The 11,689-nt window shown below is 45.1% G+C and overlaps 1 protein-coding gene and 1 pseudogene across 2 annotated transcripts in view; one reads left to right on the plus strand and one right to left on the minus strand.

The window, feature by feature from the left end:
• Positions 1-395, minus strand: part of FKBP9 (FKBP prolyl isomerase 9) — a 50,946-nt gene extending 50,551 nt beyond the window's left edge. Inside the window, exon 1 of one of the 2 annotated variants that reach the window (XM_032758364.2) lies at positions 42-395. In XM_032758364.2, coding sequence (XP_032614255.1) covers positions 42-262 — 221 coding nt within the window. In that variant the 5' untranslated portion in view covers positions 263-395. The remainder of the gene's footprint in view (positions 1-41) is intronic. The other variant, XM_058445880.1, reaches the window with a different exon arrangement.
• Positions 396-9,291: 8,896 nt separating this feature from the next.
• LOC116812575 (small ubiquitin-related modifier 2-like) lies at positions 9,292-9,900 on the plus strand (annotated as a pseudogene).
• Positions 9,901-11,689: the final 1,789 nt, after the last annotated feature.

Raw genomic sequence — 11,689 nt, forward strand, 5'->3', positions numbered from 1 at the left:
CGCATCCGCTGAGGCCGCGCCGGGCGCCAAGGGCGCGGTACCTGGAGTCGAACTTCTGGCCGTCGGGGAACGTCCCCACGTAGTGGTAGCGCACGAAGTCGCCGCTGCGCACGGTGCGCGGGCACTCGTCGGGCACGAAGCGCCGCTCGATCTGCAGCTCCGCATCAGAGCCCAGGCCCGCCACGGGCGCTGCCTGCCCGGTCACCCAGAGCAGCAGCAGGAGCAGCGGTGGCGGTGGGGGCCTCCAGCCCTGGAACGCCATCGGGGCGGCGAGGAGAGTGGCGCGGACGCAGCGCGGATCTCGGGCGGCACGGGTCGGCCTGGACGTGCGGCTGCGTTTGCAAACGTGGAACGGTCTCCTGGCCCTACCCGGGCTGCAGCCACCACCCCCTCTCCCCCGCCGCCCGCCCCCCGGCCGCAGCTCGAGGGGAGGAGCCCAGCCTGGCCGCGCGCCGAGGGCGGGCCTGCTGCGCCCTGCCCCGCCCGGCCTTGGGAATGTGCGTGCCGGAGCGGGGAGGGGGGCTGGGAACTCCAGTGGGGACCCAGTCTGGGCCTAGGGAGGGCGTGTCCCCGAGCGAGACACTGGGATCTCCGGACAAGGCTTTGGCCCAAAGTCGGAAGAGAAAAGCGCGTACTGCCCAAGCCCACCCGCTGGTCTCCGCCCCTCCCGGGAGACACCGGGTTTGGTGCGGTGAGGGGCTCCTACGTGGCCGTGGATCCAATTTCCCCTTGCTGCTTTGGAGAGGGAGGGAAAATTAGATTTTATTTTTTTAAACTTAGTTACAAGGGTATGGACTACCTTGAAAGAGACTGAAACCATCCTTCAGGATTTTTTTTTTTTTTTACTACTTAAAGGAAAAGGGAGGCCAGGCGCCGTGGCTCACGCCTGTAATCCCAACGCTTTGGGAGGCCGAGGCAGGCGGATCACGAGGTCAGGAGATGGAGACCATCCTGGCCAACATAATGAAACCCCGTCTATACTAAAAATACAAAAAAATTAGCCAGGCGTGGTTGCGCGTGCCTGTAGTCCCAGCTACTCGGGAGGCTGAGGCAGGAGAATCGCTTGAACCGGGGAGGCAGAGGTTGCAGCGAGCCGAGATCGCGCCACTGCACACCAGCCCTGGCGACAGTACGAGACTCTGTGTCCAAAAAAAGAAAAGGGAGGCATGTATTGCGAGAGGCTCCCGTGACAGTTGTCTAGGCAAAAGTTTTAAGGCACCGTGAGGGTCCCCCAAGCCATCAGTGGCCTCACTGTGAGCTGATACTTGCAGACATCCCACAAGCTCCCATATACGAGCCTATGCCAGGGAGGACTTCATCATAGAGACCCAGATGCCACAGGAATCCATTAATCAGATGCACTTGGAATTGGAATTGGCTGTTATAATTTATTAAAATTTTGGAATAATGAAAGCAAATCACCAACGCTTTCTCAACTCGTTTTGGAAGCAAACACAATTCTGATACCAAAACCTGGCAAAGACAGCAACAAAAAAGAAAAATAAAACTGAAAACACAGGGCACGATCTAACTTATAAATATAAATGCAAAAACACTGAATAAAACTTGATAAAATTGGATTCAACAGTATATTAGACCAGGCGCAGTGGCTCACACCTGTAACCCCAGCACTTTGGGAGGCCGAGGTCGTTGGATCACCTGAAGTCAGGAGTTCAAGACCAGCCTGGCCAACATGGTGAAACCCTGTCTCTACTAAAAATACAAAAATTAGCAGGGTGTGGTGGCACGGCCTGTAGTCCCAGCTACTTGGGAGGCTGAGGCAGAAAAATTGCTGGAACCTGGGAGTCAAAGGTTGCAGTGAGTTGAGATTGTACCACTAAATTGCACCACTGCACTCCAGCCCAGGCGACAGAGTGAGACTGCGCCTCAAAAAAAATAAATAAATAAAAAATAAAAAATGTATGTTAAAGGAAAAGTATACCATTACATGGACTACCTAGGTGAGCTTCTGCAAATTAACAAAATGTCAGTGTTCTCTGTAAGATGAAGATAAAACAATAATTATAAGATTATTATAATCTATTAGGTTTCAGGGATCAAATGAGAAACTACATGAATAACAAGAAAAATGTTCATTGTTCATCTTAGAGCTTATTCTAGAAATAGAACACCTATTAATAAAATTATAGGACAGAAGAGGGGAAAAAAAGCTCTAAGATCATGTGGCCATAGACTCAAAACGGCATGAGATAAAATTCAACATCTACCTCTGATTTTAAAAACAAACAGAGGGCCTGGTGGCTCACTCCTGTAATCCTAGCAATTTAGAAGGCCGAGGCAGGAGGATCACTTGAGCCCAGGAGTTTGAGACCAGCCTGGGCAACATGGCAAAACCCCACTTCTACAAAAAAATACAAAAAGTACTCACCCCTGTAATCCTAGCACTTTGGGAGGCCAACGGGGGCAGATTGCTTGATCTCAGGAGTTTGAGACCAGCCTGGGCAACCTGGCGAAACCCCATCTCTACTAAAAGTACAAAAATTAGCCGGGTGTGATGTTGCATGCCTATAATCCCAGCTACTCTGGTGGCTGAGGCAGGAGAATCGCTTGAACCACAGAGGCAGAGGTTGTACTGAGCCAAGACCGCACAATTGCACTCCAGCCTGGGCGACTAAGCAAAACTCTATCTCAAAAAAAAAAAAAAAGAAAAAACTTTCTGATTGCAGTCTATTAAGTCTATTAATGGCATTGACCACCAAAAAGTACTTTTGCATGTCATCTTTGTATTGTCAAACAATACCTTGATTTTGAAGTATATAATCATTGATAATAAAAATTGTTATACATTTTATCGGCATGAATTCAGACATTCAGTTCATTCACTACACATATACTTTGGTCCAGTCTTTGCTTCACTTATGTCTCTGTGGCTTCAGGCAAGTCAGGTAACTTCTTACTTCCACCCTTGACTATAAAACAGATTATACTTATCTTGCCTACTGACCTCTTATGGCAATTTGGGGAAATATCTTGTTGCTGAATTAGTTTCTAGGCTCAGACGCTAAACATACAATACATATTAATTGGTAAAGACTTGGGATTTGAAACTTGATCATTTGAACTAGATGCCAGGAAGTCCAATCTTCATGACAACTCTGTATAAGGTCATAGGTATAATCACTACTTTACAGAAAAAATAAACTCCAGCCTGGGCAACTGAGTGATACCCTGTCTCAAAAAGAAAAACAAAAACCAAACAAAAATTAGCCAGATGTGGTGGTGTGTGCCTGTAGTCCCAGCTATTTGGGAAGCTGATGTTGGAGGATCGCTTGAGCCCTGGATGTTGAGGCTGCAGTGAGCCATGATTGCGCCACTGCATAATCGGCCTGGGTGACAGAGAGAGACCTTGTTTCAAAAAAAAAAATGGCGGAGCGGGGTGGCCTGCACCTGTAGTCCCCGTTCAGTTACTTCGGAGGCTGCGGTGGGAAGATCACCTTCAACCTAGAAGATGGAGGGTGCAATGAGTTATGATCACACCACTGCACTCCAGCCTAGGTGACAGAGTGAGAACCTGTCTAAAAATATATATAAAATAAAATAAAAACGAACGTCTGCTTGTGGTGGCAGGATCCAGGAGCCTGTAGTCCTAACTACTTGAGAGCCTGAGGTGGGAGGATCTCTTGAGCCCAGAATTTCAAGTCCAGGCTGGGCAACATACCAAGACTCTGTCTCAAAAAAGAAAAAAAAAAATCTTGTTATTAAAAAATGTCACAAATTTTTTAAAGAGAAATGATAAATTTAAAAAATACTTGGCCAGGCGCTGTGGCTCACGCCTGTAATCCCAACACTTTGGGAGGCCAAGGTGGGCAGATCGCGAGGACAGGAAATCGAGACCATCCTGGCTAACATGGTGAAACCCCATCTCTACTAAAAATACAAAAATTAGCTGGGCATGGTAGCAGGCGCCTGTAGTCCCAGCTACTCAAGAGGCTGAGGCGGGAGAATGGCGTGAACCCGGAAGGGGGAGCTTGCAGTGAGTTGAGATCGCACCACTGCACTCCAGCCTGGCCACAGAGCAAGACTCCATCTCAAAAAAAAAAAAAAAAATACTTACGGCCGGGCATGGTGGCTCACACCTGTAATCCCAGCACTTTGGGAGGCTGAGGCGGGTGGATCACGAGGTCAGGAGTTCAAGACCAGCCTGGCCAAGATGGTGAAACCCCGTCTCTACTAAAAATACAAAAATTAGCTGAGTGTGGTGGCAGGCACCTGTAATCCCAGCTACTCAGGAGGCTAAGGCAAGAGAATCGCTTGAACCCCGGGGACAGAGGTTGCAGTGAGCCGAGATCGTACCACTGCACTCCAGCCTGGGCGATGGAGTGAGACCCTGCCTCAAAAGAAACAAACAAAAAAACCCTTACGACTATATGACAAAACAAATGTGTAAGTGTAAGTGAATACCCCATCTGTGTTGGCCTGAAATTCTTTAAGTCTCCTCCCATTGAGAAGTGGAGTTTATGATTATCCTGTTGAATCTGGATAGGCCCGCAGCTGTGCTGACCAATAGAATACAGTCTAACTGATGGGCCGTGACTTCTGGGCTAGATCATAAAAGGCCATGTTGTTTCCACCTGGTTCACTGGAATACTTGCCCCTTAAGTCCTCATCCCTGTAAGAAGTCCCACTACCCAGAGGCCTCCATGCTGGGGAGGTCACAGGCAGACTCTGTGATTGACATTCACACCTGAGCCCATACCTCAGCCACCCAGCATAGGTAGCAAAAATGTGAGTAAAGCAGCCCCTGGATTAGCCATCTGCCGTATGTTCAAGTCAGCCCAGCCATTTGAGCAGTAAAAATCATGTAGCAGACAAAGCCATGACTGCTATATCCTGCCAAAATTCCTGACCCACAGAATTTGTAAGCATATTAGATTGTTGTTTTTAAACTTTGGGGTAGTATATTATGCAGCAGTACAACAAAACTGAAGTCAGAATACATAGGCGAAGACTTCAGAAAGAGGAAATGCAAATAAATATATTCACCCTCACTAGTAATCAAGAAAATAAAATATGCTGGGTGCGGTGGCTCACACCTGTAATCCCAGCACTTTGGAAGGCCGAGGCAGGCGGATCACTGGAAGCAGGAGTTCGAGACCAGCCTGGCCAACATGCTGAAACGCTGTCTCTACTAAAAATACAAAAATTAGCTAGGTGTGGTAGCACGTGCCTGTAATCCCAGCTACTGGGGAGGCTGAGGCAGGAGAATCACTTGAACCTGGGAGGTGGAGGTGACAGTGAGTCCGGATCACACCACTGCACTCAAGCCTGGGTGACAGAGCAAGACTCTGTCTCAAAAACAAAAAAGAAAAAAAATAGAGAGTGTACTTTCACTTGTACCAAAGGCTGCACCTCCCCAATCTATAGACTGTTTCTCAGAAAATAAAAGGTCTCAACTTTCCTCAAAAAAAGAAAAGAAAATTAAGACAATGAAGTACATTGTTACAGCATTTAAAGGGATGCATGATTTTGTTTTGTTTTGTTGTTGTTGTTGTTTTGGTTTAGTTTTGTTTGTTTGTTGGTTGGTTGGTTGGTTTTTTATTTTGAGACGGAGTCTCACTCTGTCACCCAGGTTGGAGTGCAGTGGCGTGATCTCGGCTCACTGCAAGCTCCGCCTCCCGAATTTACGCCATTCTCCTGCCACAGCCTCCCGAGTAGCTGGGACTACAGGAGCCTGCCACCATGCCTGGCTAATTTTTTTGTGTGTTTAGTAGAGACGGGGTTTCACCGTGTTAGCCAGGATGGTCTCGATCTCCTGACCTCGTGATCCGCCCGCCTCGGCCTCCCAAAGTGCTGAGATTACAGGCATGAGCCACTGCGCCCGGCCAAGTTTTTTGATGCCAAGTAACAGAACTCCAAATTTCACACAGGGAATTTTAAAAAATCATTTGAGGAATACCAGAGGTTTTCACTCAATTAAGGAGTTGTATCCAATTCAAAGAAGTGGCCAGGTTTCCCCTGCTAGGAGGAGTTCGGGAATCACTAGAACCAATATGGCTGTTTGCTGACATGCTCTGTCTCCATTTCTTGTTTCTGCATGTTTGTATATGAGCTTTGTTCTAAGATGCAGATTGTCTTCTGCCACATATCAAAAAACAATGCCCTTGACATCCCTCAACTTGAACATCTGGCAGCTCCATTACCAGAAAGAAAATAGGTCTTTCCCAGCATCAGTGTTTTACATCACTGGCTTGGGACTGCAGCCCTGCCCACCAATCAGCTATGAGCAGACCAGTGCTTTGTAATGCAGACTTAACTACTGGAGCCCACCCTGTGGTTTGGAAATCATTCCGCAGAAGGGGAAACCACAAAGAGTTAAGAGTAACTTGTAGAAGAATTTGACCATATGTAACAAAAGCTCTATGAATGGGTATAAGCTTGACCCAGCAATAGCATTTCTACCAATTTACCCCAAGGAAGTAATTAAGAATACATGCAGAGACTCAGCTGTAAGAATATGCTTTACAGTATCATTAGTAATAGAAATAATCCAATATGAAACTTTCAATTAATTATCATACATCTACACAGCCACAAAAGTCGTGTTATAAAAATATACTTATTGATATTGGAAAATGTTTATTTTTAAAAAGCATATTAAAAAATGGTCGGCCGGGCGCGGTGGCTTACGCCTGTAATCCCGCACTTTGGGAGGCCGAGGTGGGCAGATCACGAGGTCAGGAGATCAAAACCATCCTGGCTAACACGGTGAAACCCCGTCTCTACTAAAAATACAAAAAATTAGCTAGGCGTGGTGGCCGGCGCCTGTAGTCCCAGCTACTCGGGTGGCTGAGGCAGGAGAATGGCCTGAACCTGGGTGGCAGAGTTTGCAGTGAGCCGAGATGGCGCCACTGCACTCCAGCCTGGGGGACAGAGTGAGACTCCGTCTCAAAAAAAAAAAAAAAATTATTTGTAGAGACAGGGTCTCCGTATGTTGCCCGAGCTTGTCTTGAATTCCTGGGCTCAAGCAATCCTACTACCTTTGCCTCCCAAAGTGCTGGGATTACAGGCGTGAGCCACTGTGCTCCACTAAGACAAATCTCTTGTAAATTTTTTAATACATTTCAAATATTCTAAGCATTTGTAACAAACTTCTTAGGTAAGAGAAAAGGTGTTTAATGGACATCAAGATGATGTTTTTATAAGAATATGTAATGATAAGGAAAGATACAATATATTAGATGATATATTATGTGAAGATGCTGGCTTCCAAACAGTATTCACACCATGATATTTTTAGAAATAAAATTCTAAGTATGCATAAAATCCTGGAAGCATATATTTAGAATATTAATAGTATTTTTAAATTTTAAATATTTATTATTTTTTATATTTACTCAGTGTATCAGTTGAAGGACATTTGGATTTTTCCACTTTTTAGTTATTGTGAATAATGCTACTATGAGCATTTGTGAGCAAGTTTTTGTGTGGTCACGTATTTTCGTTTCTTGTAAAATGAGGATAGAGTTGATCCTTGTTCGAAGATACCCTATTTGCAAATTAGCCTACTTGCTACAGTTTATTTATAACCTCAAAATCAGTACGTTTGGCATTTTTTGTTTTGTTTTGTCTTTGTTTTTTTGTTTGAGATGGAGTCTCACTCTGTCGCCCAGGCTGGAGTGCAGTGGCGTGATCTCAACCCACTGCAACCTCCGCCTCCCTGGTTCAAGCGATTCTCCTGCCTCAGCCTCCAGAGTAGCTTGGATTACAGGTGTGTGCCACCATGCCCAGCTAACTTTTTGTATTTTTAGTAGAGATGGGATTTCACCATGTTGGCCAGGATGGTCTCAATCTCCTGATCTCGTGATCCGCCAGCCTTGGCCTCCCAAAGTGTTGGGATTACAGGAGTGAGCCACCATGCCTGGCCACATCTGCCATTTTTACATTTTGTGGACATTTGTGTGAAAAAAATAATTGAGTAGGAAAGTTTGTGGAGCCAGGGATAGTGTCTTGTGCCTGTAGTCCCAGCTACTGAAGAGACTGAGGCAGGAGGATTGTTTGAGCCCAGCACTTCAAGACCAGCCTGCGTGATACAGTGAAACCCTGTCTTTTAAAAAAAAAAAAAGGAAAAAAACTCATCAAAATATGCAGTTAAGATCTACGCATTTCACTTTAAAATTATACCTCAATTTTTTAAAAAAGAAAAAAGAAAAAATGGTCCATATTTTCAGCCGAGGTCAAGAAAGATCTGCCTTTGTTTCAGCTCTCGTACTGTAAACAAGCGTAATTTTCGCAGTATATTTAGTGTCATGTTTTTTGCATTTTTGTGCTTTTTATTGGTGATTTTGCTCTTTTAAGCGGCCCTAAGCACAGTGCTGAAGGGCTGTCTTGTGTTCTTAAGTACAAGTGAACCCTGATGATGAGAAAAAAATATGTGTTAGATAAGCTTCACTCAGGCCCGAAAGCAGTTAGCCTAAATAAACTTTTTTGTTGTTGTTTTTTGAGATGGAGTCTGGCTCTGTCACCCAGGCTGCAGTGCAGTGGCGCTATCTCAGCTTACTGCAAGCTTCGCCTCCCAGGTTCACTGCATTCTCCTGCCTCAGCCTCCCGAGTAGCTGGGACTACAGGCGCCCACCACCACCCCCGGCTAATTTTTTGTATTTTTAGTAGAGACGGGATTTCACCGTGTTAGCCAGGATGGTTTCGATCTCCTGACCTCATGATCCACCCGCCTCGGCCTCCCAAAGTGCTGGGATTACAGGTGCGAGCCGGCCAATAAACTGTCTTTAAACAGAAACACACATAAAATAAGATTATGTATTGACCAATTGAGGGAATATTGTGACCAAAGCCTTGCAGAAACCTAACCCAGAATTTCTCCTAAAAGCAATGGTTCAGTGTTTGCTAGTTCAGTATTTGCTGGGACTTTATAACATAATTACTACATATAATGAGAACTGACAGTATGGGGCCCGGTGCAGCGGCTCACACCTGTAATCCTAGCACTTTGGGAGGCTGAGGCAGGTGGATCTCCTGAGATCAGGAGTTCGAGACCAGCCTGGCCAACATGGTGAAATCCCGTCTCTACTAAAAACACAAAAATTAGACGGCTGTGGTGGCACACACCTGCAGTCTCAGCTACTTGGGAGGCTGAGGTAGGAGAATTGCTAGAACCTGAGAGGCGAGGTTACAGTGAGCTAAGATCCCGCCACTCCAGCCTGAGCAACAGAGCTAGACTCCATCTCAAAAAACAAACAAACAAAAAAAAACTGACACTATCTAGGAATGGAATTACTGGATCATATGAAACTCCACTGGTAGCTCTATCCTCTATCCTCGTCCACCGCTGCCGCCTCCTTCTTCTGCTGTTCCTGGTGCTGCTGGTGTGCTCGTTTGGTGCGGACCTGGTACCTCTTTTGTGAAGCAGCAGCTGAGGAGACTCCAGCGCTCGCCATGGCCAACGAAAAGCCCAAGGAAGGAGTCAAGTCTGAGAACAACGATCATATTAACTTGAAGGTGGCGGGGCAGGATGGTTCTGTGGTGCAGTTTAAGATTAAGAGGCATACACCACTTAGTAAACTAATGAAAGCCTATTGTGAACGACAGGGATTTTCAGTGAGGCAGATGAGATTCCGATTCGACGGGCAACCAATCAATGAAAGACACACCTGCACAGTTGGAAATGGAGGATGAAGATACAATTGATGTGTTCCAATAGCAGACGGGAGGTGTCTACTGAAAAGGGAAACTGCTTCTTTACTCCAGAACTCTGTTCTTTAAAGACCAAGATTATATCCTCAATTATAAAACTGCAATTTGGTTCCACCACATCCTGACTACTACCGTATAGTTTTCTCTATTCTTTCATTTCCCCCTTCCCCATTCCTTTATTGTACATAAAGTAGCTGGTATATGTGCACAAGCATATTGCATTTTTTTTTTTTTTTTTTTTTGAGACGGAGTCTCGCTCTGTCACCCAGGCTGGAGTGCAGTGGCGCAATCTCGGCTCACTGCCAGCTCCGCCTCCCGGGTTCACGCCATTCTCCTGCCTCAGCCTCTCCGAGTAGCTGGGACTACAGGCGCCCGCCACCACGCCCGGCTAATTTTTTGTATTTTTAGTAGAGACGGGGTTTCACCGTGGTCTCGATCTCCTGACCTCGTGATCCGCCCGCCTCGGCCTCCCAAAGTGCTGGGATTACAAGCGTGAGCCACCGCGCCCGGCCACATTTTTTTTTAACTAAACAGCCATTGGTATGTTTTGATTGACATCAAGTGGAGACGGGATGGGGAGAAACACTGATTCTGTGAAAATACCCCCTTTCTCCATTAGTGGCATGCTCATTCAGCTCTTATCTTTATATTCCAGTAAGTTATTTTGCTCTCACTGTTTTAACAACAACAAAAAAAAACATAAAAATCCTTACATACCTTGTTCAATTGCAGAATTTTAATGTTTTTCATGTATCATTGTAAAACCAAGGACAATTTTATAACTTTTTTGTATGTAGCTGTTACATGTAGGGCAATCTGTCTTTAAGTAGGGATAAACTACTCTAAAACAAAAAAGAATTCTAGATAGTTTTCCCTTCAAGTCAACCGTCTTGTTGTTTAAATAAACTTCTTGTTAAAGAAAAAGAAAAAGAAACTCCACTGGTAACTTTCTGAGGAACTGCCAAAAATTCACTTTATAGTTTTGTAGGTTGCAAAAAAATAATCTGATGTCCAAGATCACCAGAGGAACAACACCTGTTCCCCCCTCCTATCCAATGGTCTCTCTCCTGAGTGCAGTGACTTACTTGCGGAGGATGAATAAACACAAAAGAAGAAGAAAAAAAGCAAGTCAAAGGACATAAATATGGGTGGGTAGCTGTGGCTCCCTGTGACTTCTCTTATGGAGGTGTGCCCTAATTCACAGTCTTTTCAACACAGACAGAAGATAGTCACCATTTTGGACTTTCTCTTTGTTCTGCTGTTTTGGTTTTGATTTTTACTTTTTCTTACTTTCTTACTTCTTTGTACTGACTCATATTTCTCCACATTACAAATGTAATAAATTAACTAGATGCAGCAAGAAACAGACTAAACAAGGCTGAAAGCAAATTAATGGCATGGAAGAAAGTATGATCTGAAGCCAGGTGTGGTGGCTTAGGCCTGTAATTCCTGAGTAATCTCAAAAAAAAAAAAAAAAGAAAAAAAGAAAAAGAAAGTGTGTGATCTGAGAGACCAAAATAGACACTACTTTATCAACTAAGTTGCACTCAAAGCTTCAGGAAATAAAGTTACCTACGGGCAGAGGGTTCAGGGCCTGGCTGGCATGGCAAATGTCTAAATTCCTTTGGCTAAACTCTCTAACAATAGGAGCTATCAATTCTGATTTACAACCCAGACCACTACAACTGTGATTGGACAGAGGACGGGCCTCACAAACATTCTTTTCTGATAAGCTACTGCAGGCCTTTGGCCAGTTTCAGCAGCTTATAGAGGATTTGCACAAACTGTCTGTGTATCCTGTAGTTCACTTTTTGTTGTAAAGAGCCAAATTCCATCTCGTTTTAATGCTAAAACTCAGTCTCAAAGTAAATGTGGGATGTATGTGACATATGTGTTTACCCAATCCCCTTATAAATATGTATAGCATTTCCCTCAAACCTGCTGAATATGATATGGTTTGGTGATATGCTTTGGCTGTGTCCCCACCCAAGTCTCATCTTGAATTGTAGTTCCCATAATC

This window comes from Hylobates moloch, unplaced genomic scaffold, assembly GCF_009828535.3.
Source record: "Hylobates moloch isolate HMO894 unplaced genomic scaffold, HMol_V3 SCAFFOLD_1, whole genome shotgun sequence".
Taxonomy (NCBI): domain Eukaryota; kingdom Metazoa; phylum Chordata; class Mammalia; order Primates; family Hylobatidae; genus Hylobates; species Hylobates moloch.